Source organism: Pteronotus mesoamericanus, unplaced genomic scaffold (assembly GCF_021234165.1).
Source record: "Pteronotus mesoamericanus isolate MK-2021 breed Mesoamerican mustached bat unplaced genomic scaffold, CSHL_Meso_final contig_182, whole genome shotgun sequence".
Lineage (NCBI taxonomy): Eukaryota > Metazoa > Chordata > Mammalia > Chiroptera > Mormoopidae > Pteronotus > Pteronotus mesoamericanus.
The window spans coordinates 31,653,747-31,672,233 of NW_026555078.1; the positions used below are offsets into that span (position 1 = coordinate 31,653,747).

The following is an 18,487-nucleotide window of genomic DNA, read 5'->3' on the forward strand; positions in this document are numbered from 1 at the left end:
AAAACTTTCTTCAACAACAAAAAAGGTAACACATGTAAACTGTAACACAGTGCCTGGCAAGAAGGAAACTAAAAAGTTAATTATTATTACTTAAAATAATAGGAAGAGTAAAAAATAAAGTGGAGCCCCTCAGCCTGAAGTGGGGTGGTGAGCCTGCCCCGCCCCGTGCTTGCCGGGTCCTGGCTGCAGCCCGCAGCTCCGCTGGGCGGGGGCGCACTGCGCAGAGCCGCCGAGGGGACGTGCTCCTGCAGAGGACCACACAGGCAACTATACCTATCTCACCTTGGCGGAAGGCTGCAATTGCTGATTGTGTTCTAAATTCTGCTGTCTATAGACCTAATAAAATCTGTTGAAAGCGCAATGAAATTAGAACAAGTCTGAATAATAAGCATCCCTTTATTTGCTGGCGCCATTACAAAAACCGGTTACATCAGCAACAAAAAGTGTTTGAGTTGAAGTCAGAGGCAGTTACTCCCCAAAATGTTCAGTAAAACAGTGTGCAATATCAGTATTAAAATGTTAAATTTTACATTGTCTTTACCACTTTTGATCTTCTGAACAATTTTATTGAGCAAAATAAGATAAAAGATTACATGTTTATTTTATCTTCAGGAATGTAAAGGTCTAATTATTCAAAGTTTTATTATAAAACTAAACTCTGAAGGTGTCTACAGAGTTGGCTTTTTTTTAATCTTTAAATCAGTAGTCTAACAAGGATTAGAAAAGACAGAGCTCTGTTCAGTGTTTCTGACGAAGTAGAAAGGGTGAAAACATAAATAAGGCTTTAATTTGGCAAAATATAATACAATGCCTCCTGTTATCCTTGAATGAACAGTTTCCCAATTACTTCACTCTGCAAAAGATCAGAAAGAAATAAATTCATTTTAAAACAGAAAAACAAAGGGCAATCAGAAACATCTATCAAGCACTAAAACTACACATTCCATTTGATCTAGCATGGTCCTTTTGATTAGGATCAAGGCAATTAAGATTAATTGTAATCAAAAACAAGAGAAAAATCTCAAGAACTCAGAAGAAGCTTTTACATAGATTTTAAAATATGTGAGCCAAAACCTTAGACTGAGAATAATATAAGGACTTTAAAATCCTATTTAAAAACATTTAAGAGAAAAACATTGAGAATCCATTTTTATTAGTTCTACTCAAGAGAAATGTAAAGCTCTTAAGGTGGGCAGCACTGAAAAGAGAGGCTGAAATTTACAGCTCTCCACCCCAGAGTACATAGGTTCAGACAGAGATTTTTCTGAAGTTATATGAAGCTTTCCAAGTCAGACAGAATGACTGATGAGATGAAACTTCAAAGGATTTTACCAAATCATGTGAATATTGATTGGATTTTGTTTTGGGAAAAATTAAAGATCTTTTGGGTATAACTGAAGAAACTTAAACAAATATGGATTTAACACTGGATGATATTATAAAACTACTATTTTATATCTTTTTGGATGTGGGTATAATTGAAAAGATATATATGGGTTTAATACTGGACGATATTATAGAACTACTGTTTCTATTTTTTTGGATGTAACAGTGATACTATGGGTTTGTAAAAGAATGTCTTTGTTCCTAGGAGATGTACATACAAATACTTAGGAATAAAATGTCATCAGGATACCTGAAAGCTACTTTCGAATGGTTCCATATCAACAAAATATACAAACATATAGAGAAAGATGAAGCAGATTAAGGTGTGTACATGTACTGTTCGATACTTCTTTATATATGAAATTTTTCAAAATAAAAAGCTGAGAGGAAAAGATACAATTAGAAAGTTAAAAAGCAAAATTATCATTGGCTATCATGTTCTCTAAAACAAGACTAACCGATCAGAAAGTCTAGATATTAAACTTAGGAAGTGCTATGTAAACACATTACGCAAAAGGAAAACCTGATCCATACAATAATAGTTAAGAGTGCAGAGGAAAAAGCCAGTTTTTATCTGCTAACTCTGTACTTCAGTAGCACTACAAAAGAACTTTTTTTCTTTCAGAAGCAAGACACAAGAGCAACATATAAGAATCTATCTATCAATGGGAAAAGGGAGAACACATACACACACACACACAGAACTTCACCTCAGTTTTTTCTGGATAACACTGAGAGCCTCTCTAATTCACTACTGACAAATCAAATAACAACTTAAGGAAAAAGTCAGAATTGACTAAAGAAACTCTAAGAAGCTGGGAACAAAGGATTAGACAGAATGAGGAGAAAAGAAATAAGGGGCAACAGCAATCAAAGCACACGGTGCCCAAATCAGGGATAACGGCCCTGGCCTGTGTGGTTCGGTTGGCTGGAGTGTCGCTCCGAACACCAAATAGGCTGTGGGTTCACTTCATGGCCTGGGCACATGCCTGGGTTGCAAGTTTGATCCCCAGTTGGGACATGTATGAGAGGCAACCAACTGATGTTTCTCTCTCACATCAATGTCTTTCTCTAAAAGCAATGCAAAAATGTCCTCAGGTAAGGGTTTAAAAAAAAAAAAAAAAAAGAGAGAGTACAGGTCCTGGGCCCAGACCATCTTGATTTAAATCCCAGCTCACCCAGCTACTAGCTGTGTGATCTTGGGCATGTTACAGAACCAATTTTGTGTCTGCTGTAAAATGGGAATTAAAAAATTAATAATACCTACCTCCCTACCTACTGTGCTGGGTTGCTGTGAAGATTAAATGGGTGGCAGTGACCATGTGTCAGAAACATGCTCATGCTTAGAGGAATACTCATGAAGCGTCAGCTATTAAAATTATCACCCTCCCTCCACAGGATTCCACAAACTGGTTCCAAAGTAAGGAAATCTCAGTGTTAGGGTCTGAATGTTTGTGTCCATCCAAAATCCCTATGTTGAGATTCTTTAACTCCCAATGTAAATGGTATTGGGAAGCGGGACCTTTGGAAGACTCCACTGGCATGAACAGGATTAGTGCACTTATGAACAGAGTCCCAGACACCTCCCTCACCCCTGCTGTCCTGTGAGGACACCATGGGACGATGCTCATCTATAAACCAGGAAGCAGGCTTCACTAGACACTGAATCTGCTTGTGTCTTGATCTTGGACTCCCCAGCCTCCTGTGAGAAATAAATTGTTGTTGAAGCCACCCAGCCTATGGGATTTTTGTTACATTGGTCCAAACAGATCAAAACACTGCGGTGACGACAGGTACACAACACTCAGAGCGCTAGGAAGGCAGACAAAGATTAAACATAAGGAAAAGTTGGTATCTGGGAACAAAAAAGTGTACTATAAAATACTAGTGGTTACCAGTCCAAAGTTACAAGCAATTACATTTAATTAAAAAAAAAAAATTCCCAAAATGGAGATGATAGCCTTCTTTGGGGGGGGGCGGGGAGTAGGGGACTATCAGAAGGGGGAAGGAATAGGAGAAGGGTGGGAAGACTTATACACAAGAAAAGTTAAAGTTTTACAAAATAAAGATAAATGATAAAATACCCACCCCTACAGAAATGCTAAGTACTGTGTATTAGGATTTAGAAAACTAAATTACTCTAGATCACTTCTCTCATTTGTCTTTTAAAAATAGGTCCCCCCCCCCAAAAAAAAGGAAAACCCTTTCCCTTTAAAAAAAGGGTTATCTTTTAAAAAGTTTCTTGATATCAGATATTAACCTGTTACTTACACTCTGATGATTAAAACATATTTACAATTTAATTATCCAGTAGTAATTTTAAACGATTTCACAAGAGGGAGGATATACTGAGCAAAAATGATTGCTTAAGTTAAAAACCTGAGAGCTAACACAAACTTTTCAACAAAGAGCTACGGAAAACAAGGGATCAGTGCGGAGGAGTTAGCATTGTCACTGCTGGGTGGAGTGTACGGAAGAAGCAGGGTCTCAAGCGCCGAGTGGCCCACTCCCTCCATACAGCTCACCCTCTCCTTCCTGATGTACTGCTCCTGCTCAGCCACCCCTTTCACTTGCCCAATTTGGACTTAAGCTCATCCGCTGACAAAAGAAAGCTGAGTTATCACTTACGGGAGCTGCCTGTCAAACAGATCCCTTATAGCTGTGTTGCCAGAGTATATGTATTTATTTTAACAAGTTACTATAATTTTATAAATCAGGGCCAAAAGGAACCTGAAAAATAAAAGTATCATTACCAATGATCAGTATAGATGTTAAATGTAATCTGATTTAAGGCAAATGTGGAAACAGGCAAATCAAAAATGGTTCACAAGATGTGTATGAGCAGCCCATGTGTTTGGGGGGAAAAAAGGAATTATTAAAGAACACCTTTGAGAGGCTGAAGAGAGACTGCTGACGAGGTCTAAGGACAAGAGGTAGTAGGTAATCTCAAAATTGCTTTAAACTCTTGGAAATGAAGCCCTTGCCTTACAACACAAAAGCCTATGGACTGACATCTGCATATTAAGCACATTTCAAAACTATTTTCAGTATCTTACATGCAAAAGAAGGACCTGTATTAGATCTAGCAATTAGGAAATCACTAATGACATCAGCAAAAACAGGTTTCATTGGAATGGCAGGAAGAGAAGCCGTTCTAGAGTGGGTGAATGAGTTAATGACAGGAAGCAGAGTAAGAACAGTGGTGGGTGGGGCAAGGGAAAGTGGTGGCGGGAAAATGGAGACAACTGTACTTGAACAATAAAAAAATTAATTAAAATTTTTTAAAAAGAATACTTTCTTATTTTAAGAATCTTTGTTAAAGAATGTAGTAATTAATATATATGTATATGTATGTGTATATATACATACACACACACACAGTGGTAACGTAAAGGAAGTGCATGGTGAACATAAGACATCTCTGAACATGTTTTCAAGACTGAACAAAAGGAGCATGAGGAGAGAAGAAAGTAGGACTCAGGACAAGGGAAGGAGAGTTTTTCTGTGAAGCAGGACGCAAAGGTATTCCTAATTTGAGGAAGGCAGTAATGTGGCAGAAGTGTAACTCTAGGCAACTGAAAGGTTGGCTGACTAAGACTAAAAGATTACAGAACAATTATTTTTGCTGACAGGTTAAAACAACGAGCTGGGTTTATTTGGAAGGTGTTTGTAAAGGCAACTGACCTAAAATAAATAACATTTTAAAGGAGAGTGTATGCTAAGGCAGGCCAGAAGATAATCATTCGGTAAATGCAAGACAGAATGCCCCTGTAATAAAAATGGCAGTCCATCCCAGCTTCTGGAGGACACCTAACCCACCCTGAGGTCTCTGTATAGACTGAAGAGTCTCAGGTATGGGTTCTGAAAAGGAAAATTCAGTGATGAATTGCCCCTTTGTGTTGCACAGGCCACTCACCAATCTCCAGGATACCATGATTATTTTAGAACTGATAGCTTTAAAAGACGAATATCTCAAGTATTCAGTGCATACTGGAATATCATAATTACCCAAGGCAGTATGACTTAAGTCATTCTTAAAACAGGCAAAACCCAGCAATCAATCAATCAATCAATCAATCAATTTTACTCACCAGCTGAAAGATAGGTCATTTTAAAAGTATGTACATTTTAAATTTATTTTTAAATTACAGTTGATATATAATACCAGTCTCAGGTATACAACAGTAATTCAACATTTATATACCTTACAATGTGATCACCACGGTAAGTCCAGCAACCACCTGTCAGTGAACATAGTTATTTTACTACTGTTCTTACTCTCTATGCTATACATACATCCCTGAAAGCCATTCTTAAGTGCCAACAAATCTGTTAGTGATGGGCTTATTTATCTTCAATTAAGGCCATCACTTCAGAAGTTAAAAAATGGATCTGATTACCTGTAAGCAAACAAACAACCAACCCCATCCCCAGCTTCCAATTTAAAGAAATTGTGATGACCTGATTTTTAGTTAAGAATCTTAACTTAGTAAAAACATTAGTCACTTGCTTTATCAAATCATTAAAAAAATATTGCACAGATACTTTATCAAACTTAGAAGAAGTTGCAGATATTATGACAATGAACAAAACTGTGTAAACAAAGTTACAAGAGCATCTGTTTTATGCAGGGGGCAAAGGAGGCAAAAATAAAGCCCTTCCCCCACCAAGCTACAAGACCAAAATATGTCCAAAGTAGAAATAAAACTCCCAGACAGCTGAAGCTGTCATCTGGAGATTCTGAAAGAGATAAGGGGAAATATTTCCACTAGGGCAATGACAGCTCCTGCATTTATAATAAACACACCCTACACATACATTCACATACTCACACTATGTCAATTACCAGTAGACAGTAATACTTGTTACTCTTACCTAATACAGGGTAGTGTTCTTTCTCTGTGAGCTGTTGATTTATTGCCTGAAGCAACTGTTGCAACTGTGTTACAGTCTGAATTAGACTTAAAGACACTGTCTCCTTCTCAGAAGACTCCTAAAAGATGGAAGTAGTTAAAAACTCCAAACATGAGAAAAGGACATTTGTAGTCAAAACCAGAAAATTTTTATTTTAAATACAACATAAAAAATCTGAAAAATGACATAAAAATCAACAATAAAAACCACACAGTGTTTGCTACCTAGTGATGCAAATTAGATTGCACCAAAGAAAATTGTCATAAATGTTGTCACTGACCCACAAAGGGAAAAATCTAGAATCTATGACCATCAAATATAAATTCCTTTCTTTCCTCATAAAAAAAAATTTTCCGGGCACCAAAGAAGAGAATATTCATAACAACAGTAAAAATATATTGAGCTCTTACTAAGTGCTAAGTGCTGTCGTGTTACCAACTATTTTAAGTGTCATATAGTAATTCACTTAGTCCTTTCAACAACCTTACAACATAGGCACTATTATCATCACTGCCTTTTACAAATGGGGCAACTAAGCACAAAGAGGCTAAGGAATTTGCCCAAAGTCACGTAACTACTAAGTAGCAGGGCCAGGATTCTAACACAGGCAGTCTAACCACAATACTTCCCAACACAAACCTTAAAATCAACATAATATCTCACTAAGCTAAAGTGAAAACAAACATTTATAAAAACACTGCATTTCAAATATAGGATATCAGTTAAGAAAGCAATGTAATTGACGGAAGCATATTACAAAGGCATTTTTTAAGTGATAGATGGATCTTGTACATGTTTTTTCTTCACATAGCTTATATACTCCAGGGATTTGAAGTTAAAGAAAATGCATACCATTTCTGGAGAAACATCACTATTCTCAATAACAGTCGTATCTCCAGCAGCTTTTACTATTTTTGACTGAATAAGATCCACTGACTGTTGAGCCTGTAAGGAAAGCAATGTGGTAGTTTCCAAGTACTACAACTGATAATTAAATGCAACAAGACCAAAAAAATGAGTAATTTTCTGTACATGTGTAGCCACTTTGTACATGATTAAAGCTCTTTTAAAAACACAATGAAAGCCAATCTATTCAGTTTTTTCTCCAAAATGAAAACAGTTTCCTCTCTCACCCAGATTATTAAAAACACATGGTTCACTGTGTTAAACAGTTCAAACAATACGCAGCTGATATTTAAGTTAACATAAGTCTAGTTTAGGGGTCAACCAAATCTGGCTTGTTTTGGTACAGCTCACAAGCTAAGAATGGTTTTTACATTTTTAATGGGTTAAGTTAAACAAACAAAGAACAGCATGTGAAAGAAAGCATAAATGGCCCTCTTCTGTGTATACAAAGCAAAAAAATTTATATAAATGCTCTTTAACTTACATGTTGTTTTATACACGTGCTTGTTTTATAAAGTATTTTGTTAACTTTTTTCATGTCGGTAACTATTTATTAGAATTTCCGATCAAGTGTTACGCGGTATTTCCATACAGATGTGGGGCAGTTCACTGTCACCTACTGCTGTCATTTCAGCCGTCATAAATAACATAGCATGTCCACTATCTTTCAGTACCTGTTTACTATCCTTAAAACGCCTTCTGAGAAACTAAACTGCTAGGCTAAAACTGCATGTTTTATAATTTTTGATCCAGAGGTCAAAAATTAAAATTACATACCAAAGTAGATTAGACCATTCAGCCTTGATATTGTATCACGTACCTAAGTTTTGAGCTCTGAAACAAACTTCCTAATAACACATTTTATCTACTAGTAACAATAATACCAAAATAATTTGAAGCAATTCTGGATTCCTAGACTTTTGCATAACATGATACTGAACCAACAAAATATTGGGTTGGCCAAAATACTCACTTAGTTTTTTCTGTACAGCAGCTCTTGTAAGTGTATAGTTGTCTTAAACTTCATTCAAAACAACTCTGTATTTTGACAGCTGTCATATCAGCATGCATTTAAAAAAACATCAATATTGGTGAATTTTTGTGTAGCCACTTCAATATTGAAGAAGGAAGAAAATAAGCAACACTTCTGATGTATTATGCTTTATTAATTCAAGAAAGGTAAAAATGCAACAAACACAAAATTTGTGCAGTGTTTGGAAAAGGTGCTGTGACTGATTGAATCGTGTTAAAAGTGGTTCGTGAAGTTTCTTGGTACTACTGACATTTTGGTCAAATAATTCTTTGCTGTGGGGTTGTCTTACGCACTGGAAGATGTTTAGCCGCACCCCTGGCCTCTACCCACTAGAAGCCAATAGCCAACATATTCAAAATATCCAAATCTAAAGTTATTGGTGAAAATGAAAATTGTGTTTTTTATTTTATGGAAAAACCATACAGGGTTTTTGACCAACCCAATATTTCTTTCAACTTTTGAACAAGTAACATATTTCTTTTAGTAATGACTATGTATCCTATGAACAATTATAACTCTAAAGCATCTTTCATAATACATGTGAATTACACTTTGAAAAATACCTCAAAATTACAAATAACTTGTCAACCTAATGCAAAAAATAAAAAATGTAATCCTAAAAACTGCCTATTTATATGGATTAAGAAAAATATATCCCCACAAAGAAATAAATGAAAGGAACAAACTTCTGAAACATCAGAGGTCTATATACATCTTTTAGATCCATGAAGATAAAAGTACATAAGCTAACTGCCCCCAAAATATATGGATGTAACCAAATTTTTTAAAAAAGAATAACTTCAATTAAATTTAAAGTTTATTCTATACTTTATAAATCAATTAATTACACAAATGTGATGAAATGATAAAGCAAATTAAGAATGAAAAAACACCCTGCGATCCCCACTTCTGGAAATATATCCAAAGGAGCCCAAAACAATTAATTTGAAAAAACATAAGCACCCTTATGTTCACTGCAGCATTATTTACAATTGTCGAGGTATGGAAGCAGTCCAAGTGTCCATCAGTAGATGAGTGGATAACAACTATGGGACATTTATACAATGGAATATTATTTGGCCGTGAAAAGGAAGAAAATCTTCCCCTTTGTGACAGCATGGATGGACCTGGAGAACATTAGCTAAGTAAAATAAGCCACTCAGAGAAAGACAAACACTGTATGATTTCACTCATGTGTGGAATCTAATGAACAAATTGAACTAACAAGCAAAATAGAGACAGATTCATAGAGAACAGGATGACAGCTAAGGGGGCAGGGTAGAGGGTTGAGGGACTGAGCAAAAAGGAAAAAAGGACTCACGGACATGGACAGCAGTACAGTGATTGCAGGGAGGAGGGGAGTATAAGGAGACTAAATGGTAATGGAAAATTAAAAATAAAAAAACTTTTCAAATAAAGAATGAAAAAACAAGCCAAAAACTTCAGTTCCAAAAACTGTATAACAGTTTAAATTTATAAACACATTAAAAAATGCAAAAAAATAAATACAGAATTAACAGTATGTTTGCTTAAGATTCAAGGCACAACATAGTTTGATGATGTAACATCTTCTTACCTTATGCAAGTCACCAGCTACCTTCTGTCTTTCATTTTGTTCAGTTCTAAGTTTTGCACGTGTTTCATTTAACTGTGTTTTTAACTGTGAAAATAAAAGAACACTATAATTAACTTTATTTTCATCCTTCTTTGATTATGCTTAGACCTCTAAGACTGAAGAATGAATGAGAAAGAATGGAATCTCTTAACAGTTATTTTGCACAGTGGATTAGCCAGTATGCTGCACCAGATGCATAGAAAAGCTAAGCAGGGGAGGCTGCCATCGGGTAAAGCTAAATATAGGAAAAGATATAGAAACAAACTAGAATAGAGTAGAAAGCTGCAAATATAAAAACAAAACCATCAAATTCTAGTAAAATGCCTTCAAAAACTGTTACTATCCACTATTCATAAAGTAGTTCATTCATATTTAAATTATTCCAAATTAAAAGGCAAGTACTCAGAAATTTTACTAATTAGTTTTTAAAGAATTTCTTGACCTATACAGTTATGAAAATTCAATTGTGTAACACTTTAAAAGACACTGAACAGAAGATTACAAATCCAGTTAACTGAAAACTTTAAAAATTTAAATGTTGACCACCCTTTAAGACATCACTGAAGAGACCAGGGCAAGACCACACTGGCCTAATAATACTATCAAGAAACGTCTTAAGATATATTTCTCAATAACCAACTTGTCAAAAGAGTAATGAAGCTCTTTAAAACTCTAGTGACAATATATAATGCCTCAAGTCTTGGTAACTGCTCCGATTACACATGAGTAAGAGAAATGGGCTACACTGACCAAAAAAAAAAAAAAAAGAACTGTCTTATTTAAACTCACCAAGCTAATTGATTTAGCCTCCCACCCACAGGCATGACATTCCATACAGGTCTGGAGACCCAAAAGGGGGAAATACAAGATGCTGACACATCCAACCGGAGGGAGAGTTGGTGTGGGACATTTCATGTGGGAATTTTATTTTTAGAACTCTAAATACCCAACTTCTTCAGTTTTTGTTCCTTTACTTTAACTCTGATTAAATATACCAGAGATTATTCCTTTGGCCCAAGAACACACATTATATGTATAGGCAAACAAGATAATTTTATCTTAAAATGCGGCAACAGTTTCCCTGAACAAACAAAAACTAAAATAAAGATTACAAACTCAATGCAACAAAAACACCTCTAGACAGAATAACCTCTAGACAGAAGTTGAGGAGCAAAAATTACAAAGGGAGCAAGCACCCGGCTGAATGAGGACTCAACCATGATCCTGTGGGTTTGATGACACTGCTGGAGTCAGCCAAAAAGCACCAAAGTTAGAAGTACTATCTCCAAGAACTGTAGGAGAAATTGTTTTCTGAGAACATACTCTAGAGTAAGGCTTACAGCTATGGCATAGCACAGCTCTCATCTGTACAATGTGCAGTTCACTTATGTATAAAACTAGTTTCACACTGCAGTGGAAATAATTCAATTAATGTAAAACGAAGATAAATAAAACAAAAATTTTACTTCAAAAATAAAGAACTGGTGGGGGGGGGCACCTATATTTGTACATTCCATAGAGCCCTATTCTGAAAACTTATTCCCATAAATTGCTACCATAACACAGAAGACCAACTACAAATGAGTAAGTTAAGAAGTTTTCTTTGGTACACACACCAGTACCAACAGGAAAAATGCAAACTGGGCAGGATTAACTTGGATTAAGGAAAAAACTCACTGTAATCTTCCTAGAGTTCATTCAGGTACTTTAAAAAATCTAATCACATGCTGTAATAATTTCTAAGTCACAGAAAAACATGATTGTTTTTGAAACATACTACAGGATAGTCATAATTACCTAACAACTAACCCTGTCACAATCCTATCAATTTCTGGAAATTTAAGAATGGGAATACAGAGTACTCTATGTCTTTATAAGACATTTAGCTAACTTTAGTTCAATCTTTTAAGTCTATAGTTTTATGATTGCTATGTCCTAAATGATATGCTTATCATAAAGAATTTCACAAGCTTTTTGTTATCTATAACCTATAGAAAGACCATGTAAAATAAGAATCTGGGTGGATTATTACCCTTGAATAAAGAGGATGGGATGCATCTTCAACTTTTAATAATCTCCTTCCTCATTAAAAAAAAAAGGTTAAGTTAACTATAAAACTCTGAGAAGACGATCTTCAGAAGCCAGTCAGTGTTTATCAGCTTATTTCATTTCTTTATTCATAATGCTAAGAAATTAAGTTTTATAAAAAATGGAAAATTTTTTGAGCAAGAGTTGCAAGCCGAACATGCCATTGTTAGGAGCTAAGAAAAGAAGAATCATCTTAGGAACCAAGAAAAGGAAGATCACCTTAGGAGTCATCAGAATATGAAGATAATCTTAAACTTGCAAAAAAATGCCAAGCTAAAGATGTTAGCATGGAGAAAAAGTTTGGATGGTTTCTCTGCTTGTCGACAAAAGTGTTTCCAGAGCCTACTTGATACCCAGTGGAGAACAAGCTTCTTACCAAATTTAGCTCTTCATTCTGTCTTACTGCTTCAGAATATGAATCATCAAGTTTTTTCTGCAATTCAGTCAACAGATCTTTCAGCTGCAATGAAGTTTAGAGTTTAAGATTGATCTCCTTACAGTAGTCCATGTTATGTATGCTACTTGGAAGCTTTGCCACAAACAACTAACACTGACGTATTTTATCAGTCTGTTATAAACTGAATTTAAATTGAAAAGCAAGGTTGAAAAAATTCTACTATAAATACCTCTCTGACTTCTGTAACGTAGGTAGACCGTTCAATTTCTGCCTTCTCTAGTTCCATTTCCAAACTCTCTCGTTCTCTTCTCAGCTAGCAATGCAACGAAGAAGGAAAAGTTAACAACACATTCAACATTTCCTCTTATGATGCTTCCCCACAATGGAGAGTTATGACACTTGAGTATAAAACTGTATCACCTCAAAAACTACAAAGATATTCTTAAATGCCTAACAACTACGTCAATAGATTAAAGAAGTCTTTAAGACACAGATCTTAAGAAAAACCTCAACGGTTAAAATGAGTCCACAGGTTACAAAACAAACAATGAAATAACATACATTTTCAGTATCTTTATTTTCTCTTCTTAATCGCTCTAGCTCTTGTTCCAAAGATGTGAATGACAACTGCATCTGAAATGTGAAACAATTGTATGACCATGTAAACCGCCAAGAATATAGAGGCTTCTATCTTCTAGAATTTTAATCCACTGGACACTTCAGGTCTTGAAATGCATCTCACTTAAATCCTTACTGACTTTTAAAGGATCTTAAAAAATGAGAGCATCACATTTAACTTGATTTACACTGCATTCAAAACCCACCCTATTTGCATGCCATTATATGAGGCCCTGCTGGGAGAGCTTAATGTTTAAATAATTAACTGATAACTGACTGTATTTAACCCCCAAATGCATTAACATAGAATACCATCAGCATCCCTAAATTCTGCACAGGTTGGCCCAGGAAAACAAGTGAACAACATATGACACTCTACCATGCCCAAGTAAATGGATAAAAAATTAAGATTGCACAAGAACATTCAGGTACCTGAAGAACAGGGCTTACTAACTTTTTCTTGAATACTATATCATGAGTCACAGTACAATGTTTTAAAACTCATTTTGAACCCCAAATTCTTTACCTCATGTTACCACACAGTAGTTCTGTAACTTTCAAAGCGCTTTACATTATTTATCATTATCCTTTAGTTGTACTCTAAACCAGTGATTCCCAATCTTGAGCGGGAATCACAATTACTTGAGGAGCTCTTTAAAACTTTTAAAGTAACATTTTCTTTAAAAATAGTACTGGCCCCACAGAGTTACAGATTTAGTAAGTCCTGAGTGAGACCCAAGAATGTACTTTCAATAAGTAACCAAGTAATATTGATGTTGCTAGCCCAGGGCCCACACTTTGAGAATCACTGTTCTAAGCTCTTCCTTTTTAAATACCTGTTTAATAGTCTTTTGTGATTCATCAACCTTAACTTTCCATTTATTTTCTTCTTGTTCCACACTCCTCTGTAGCTTCTGTAAAATACCTTCCTACAGACAAAAGTATAGTTGTTTTAAAAAATTCACATTCCAACGGTAACATAAGCTATTTAAGCCACTAAAGAGTAAGTTAATGATTTTTAAATGAAACCAAAATGTAGATTAAAAATCATTTCCTACTGTTTCTGCAAGGACGGATTTGTATTTTTCACATTCTAGCTGTAACAATGTGTGCATTTCTTCAGCTTCTTTCAATTTGTGCTCTAGTACCTGCAAAGAATGACATACAGAAAAATTCTGTAGTTTTATCAGAAAGTTTTGTGCTTCAAATTGGTTTCAGTACTTACTGGCACATTAATGGCAAATGGCTTCTAACTGTTTTATAATGAAACAATAACATTTCAACCTTCTTAAGGAGAAATAAAGTTCAGTGACCTTTTTGGTCATTTGGTTTTTGCTAATGTAACTCTCCAAGCCTGCTTACAACAAAACACATCACACAGTTTTATAATAGGCTGACTTGTCACTCTTAAGCAGGATGGTAAAATCAAAGCAGATCCACAGGTGAAGTAAAATCATAATACCTATGCTACGCACACTGGGAAAGGGGATTTTAATCATGCCACTTAACAAAGAAAAGTTAATCTCCCAAATTTCAATAATCAAGGGTAAAAACGTATCTAGGTTCTGAACACCTCTAGCGATATATTTGGGGATACATTAGCAAACCAGTCAGTTTCTACCTACCTACCTTAACTGAGCTTTACTTTTTAAACTCAGACCAAAAAGAGAGTAAGAGATAAATATTCAGTTTTTGAAATGAATTATATAAGAGTTAAAGAAATTACAAACAGTAACTTTGTATATAAATCTAATGCAAGGAAGACGTATAGCATTTTCACCGAAATTTATACAAAATGAAATCACCTTATAATTTCTCAAAAAATTATTAGTCTACTCATTATACCATATTTTGCCATGTATAATGCGCACCCATGTTTTTGTGCACATTATACAAGGGATTTCTTTTTTACCCATTATTATACCCATGGTATGTAATGATTATACCCATGTATAATGTGCTCATAAGGACAATTTCTGATTTACTACTTTTTTGGTTAAAATACCAATACTTCACTTCTTAAACTAACCTTAACCTCCTCTGAACCAGAAATTCCAGTCACACATTCTTTCGCCTTCTTTTCAAATCCATGCAACCATTCGCTATAACTCTGTGGAGAAGAAAAGTGTAGAAAGAACCAATTTCTAAAAATATCTAAATAAAATAGGTAAAAAATTCTTAAATAACCACATTAGATGGGTATAAAAGGAAGTTACATAGACAAACACCAACCCTCTGGAAACTTCAAAAAATAATATAATGCATAAACTGTACATAACCAAGCCTTGAAAACAAACACCAAAAATATACCCACATACTACTATCAAAATTAAATCTTATCTATCCAAACCAAGGCTATCGGCAACATATAGGTAAAAGGTCTGGGCTCCAATCCAGCCTTCCCACTTACTAGCACAAGGACTAACAGATTCAACCTTTAAAACACAGAAAATCTAGAATGAATAACTTTTCAAAACATTTTTTTCAGGTAAAACATTTCTCAAAAATCAAGTATTCTGAGATTATATCTAAAATTAACTAAAGATACTCTATTCAGAGGATTACTCTCTGAAGGTGCTTCAAGGATACTGAAAATATTTCAGAATAAATATGTATTAAAGGGCTTTTAAAATCATAATGAGAAATGATAAGAATACACCAACATTGACTTGTTTAAACAAACAAAAACTCTGTGCTCACAGATTAGCTGATGCAAACATAAGGCATATTATAGTTTTAGCCATTATTCTAAATTTTAGAACAAATTATTCTACATTTTTAATGCTTCCTATCTAAATTTTAAACTTTGATATAGTATTTATTTGTTAGATACTTTAAGTCAAAATTTCTTTTAGTCCTCTTCTAAGCCTTTGGTTTATTTTAATCTAACAAAAAAAAACCACTACTTATTAATTAAATTTATATTAACTGCTGTAATTTAAAGCTTTATTTACATGGCTGAATCAGGATTCTCTATACTGTATCAAGTGAGAAATAAAAATGAAAAACAAACTGAATGTTGAGATCAGCCTACAGTATGACAGTGTAATATCTGCCATGGCACAAGTTAGTCAAAAAAAAGCCTCCTCTTTTTTAAAAAACAAAATTACATTCTCACATCAAAAATTTGAACCAAGACTGAATGGATATTATGAAAATCCTACTTAGCTTCCAATACTAGGATTCAATATAAATACAAGTCAGCTGAAAAACTGATTAAGTAGTTTTAAGTTTGCAAACCTTCCCCTAGGTCACACAGTTTAGATCTCTCCTGTGCTGATGGAGTGGACAATATTGCCTATGAAGTTCTCTCGTCTTCACCCCATCCTGCTCTCCAAGTATTGAGCCTGGATATAATCAGGCCTCTGCTGACTACCAATTTATGGAATACACAAAGGACAGAGGAGCACATTGGTACTAGAGGGATTCAACAGCTAAATCCAGACTGGGAAACTGCATATAAAACTACCAGTTTTTCTTTCTTTCTTTTTTTTTTTAAGGGGGTGGGGATAGGGATTGCTAACAAATAGAAGGGAACCCATGGAATAAAAAAGATCTAAAAGATATCTTAAAAGAACCACATGTTGACCCTTACTTGAGTCCTAACTAAAACTACGATAAATAGTTATTTCATTAAATAACTATACAGACAACTGACATGACAATTAGAGAAATATATGGACTAGATGTATGAAATTAAGGATTTTAAAAAATATATAGTAGTATTTATTTAAGGAATCCTTATATTTTAGATATAGGTATACAGATATACTTATAGAGGAAATGCTCGGATGTTTGACTTCCTTCAAAATAATCCAGGAAGTGCAGGGTAGGAGGTAAAACAAGATGGTATATATTATGGATTCATGCTGTGAGTTAAAAAATTGTTGAGGCAGAATATTGGACTATTCTCTCTACTTCTGAGTATGTATACAATTCTCCATCGAAATAAAAGAAAGATCTACACTAGCATTTTAGGAAACTATATGTATTCACTGGCTTTCTCTGTCCTCAAAAAGTCAATGCATTAATTGTCTGAATCAAAGCAACTCTTCTCTCCCACTTAAGACACACCTAACTTCAAGTAAAAGAAGTTGTTCTGTTATCCTCAAGACTTTTACTTGAAGACCTTAATAGATGATCAAAATCTTGAGTTTTGAAATGAAAAGAGCTTGTTCATGGTATTAAATACATTTAATTAAAAAATAAAGTGTTCCTAAAACTAAAAAGCAATCACTTAAGTTTCATTCCGAGTAAAGCTGTTAAGAACATTACTGGCTTATTAACCAATAAGAGATCATTCTTTCCCAAATATGGTATTTATGATCTTCTCAGTAATGCCTCATATTTAAAGTTTATTAGAACTTCCAGTCACAATGGCAGCATGGGCAGACATGCTTGCCTCTTCACACAACCTCATAATTACAACTAAAATATAGAATAACCATCACTCGGAACCATCAGAAATCGAGTTGAAAGGAAGTCTGACAGCTACGGAATTAAAGAAACCATATCCCTCCAGACTGGTAGGAGGGGCACAGGTGCCGAATTGGCTGGTCCCACACCCAGATGTGGTGGATAAAAATTTGGGGAGGGGTATCTCTGGAACGAGGAGTCCCAGCCCCACACCAGGACCCCCAGCCCAGGGTTTCTGTGCTGGGAAGGAAAGTTCCCACAATTTCTGGCTGTGAGAATCAGCAGGGATTGAGTAGGTGGAGGAAACTGCTGGAGCCTTATGCTGTTCCTCTTAAACAACCCATACATGGACTCACCTACTCAGACTCACTCCCTCTGGGCTCCAGCACTGGTGGTATCTTGAAGGGCACCAGTGGTATACAGAAAGAAACTGAAGTCTGGCACCAGGTTGAGCAGAGGTCATTGTCCCTTTTCTAAACCCTCCCTCCACAGAGCTGGTAAGCTGGTGCCATATCTGAGACTCCATCAACCTAGTACTGTTTGACCTGCCTTGGAGATCTCCAAGGACTCTGCCGCACCTGACTTATGGCCCACCCAAGCTGCTTTTCCTTATGAATGGCAGGTGTTGGATCGTGCTGCACAACATCCTAAATCCTATCAAACCAGCAAGGGCTGGCTTCAGTGAGGCCCAGGCCCAGCTAGCAGCAGCCAGCTTAGATTCACAGCATGGCTTTGCATGGAAATGTCCAAAACCAGCACAAGTAGCAGCCATCTCAGATTGCTTTATAACACAGGCAGGATGCCCCAGGCAAAACACAGATAGGGGGTGACCTTGGCCTTTACCACCGGGAAAACCCCAGGGCCAGCACAACCAGTGGACAGCTACAGACCACACTGGAACACCACCATCCTGTCCCTGCACAGCTGATCCTCCTATGGAGGGTGAAGGTTGGGGGTCAGTGGTCATTGCCAGTCCTTGCAACTGACTGGCCTGGGTAAATCCCTCCCATTGATCTGCCAACAGCAACCAAGAGGAGGCAATACTCAGCCCATACGAAGGGTACACCTCGGGTACCCAGCTTGGGTGATAGGGGAGGCTGTGCCACTGGACCAT

General features: G+C 35.7%; 1 protein-coding gene across 11 annotated transcripts in view; it reads right to left on the bottom strand.

Annotated features, from left to right (window-relative positions):
- Positions 1-397: 397 nt before the first annotated feature.
- The window catches only part of KTN1 (kinectin 1), a 118,647-nt gene continuing 100,557 nt past the window's right edge, over positions 398-18,487 (bottom strand). For 6 of the 11 annotated variants that reach the window (XM_054567527.1, XM_054567522.1, XM_054567525.1 and 3 more), the window contains 11 exons: positions 14,987-15,067; positions 14,016-14,105; positions 13,794-13,886; positions 12,901-12,972; positions 12,569-12,652; positions 12,319-12,402; positions 9,816-9,899; positions 7,153-7,245; positions 6,262-6,379; positions 5,591-5,627; positions 398-853 (listed from right to left, as the gene is read on the bottom strand). In XM_054567527.1, the coding sequence (XP_054423502.1) occupies positions 844-853; positions 5,591-5,627; positions 6,262-6,379; positions 7,153-7,245; positions 9,816-9,899; positions 12,319-12,402; positions 12,569-12,652; positions 12,901-12,972; positions 13,794-13,886; positions 14,016-14,105; positions 14,987-15,067 (846 nt within the window). In that variant the 3' untranslated portion in view covers positions 398-843. The remainder of the gene's footprint in view (positions 854-5,590; positions 5,628-6,261; positions 6,380-7,152; positions 7,246-9,815; positions 9,900-12,318; positions 12,403-12,568; positions 12,653-12,900; positions 12,973-13,793; positions 13,887-14,015; positions 14,106-14,986; positions 15,068-18,487) is intronic. The other 5 variants (XM_054567529.1, XM_054567526.1, XM_054567528.1 and 2 more) reach the window with 2 other exon arrangements.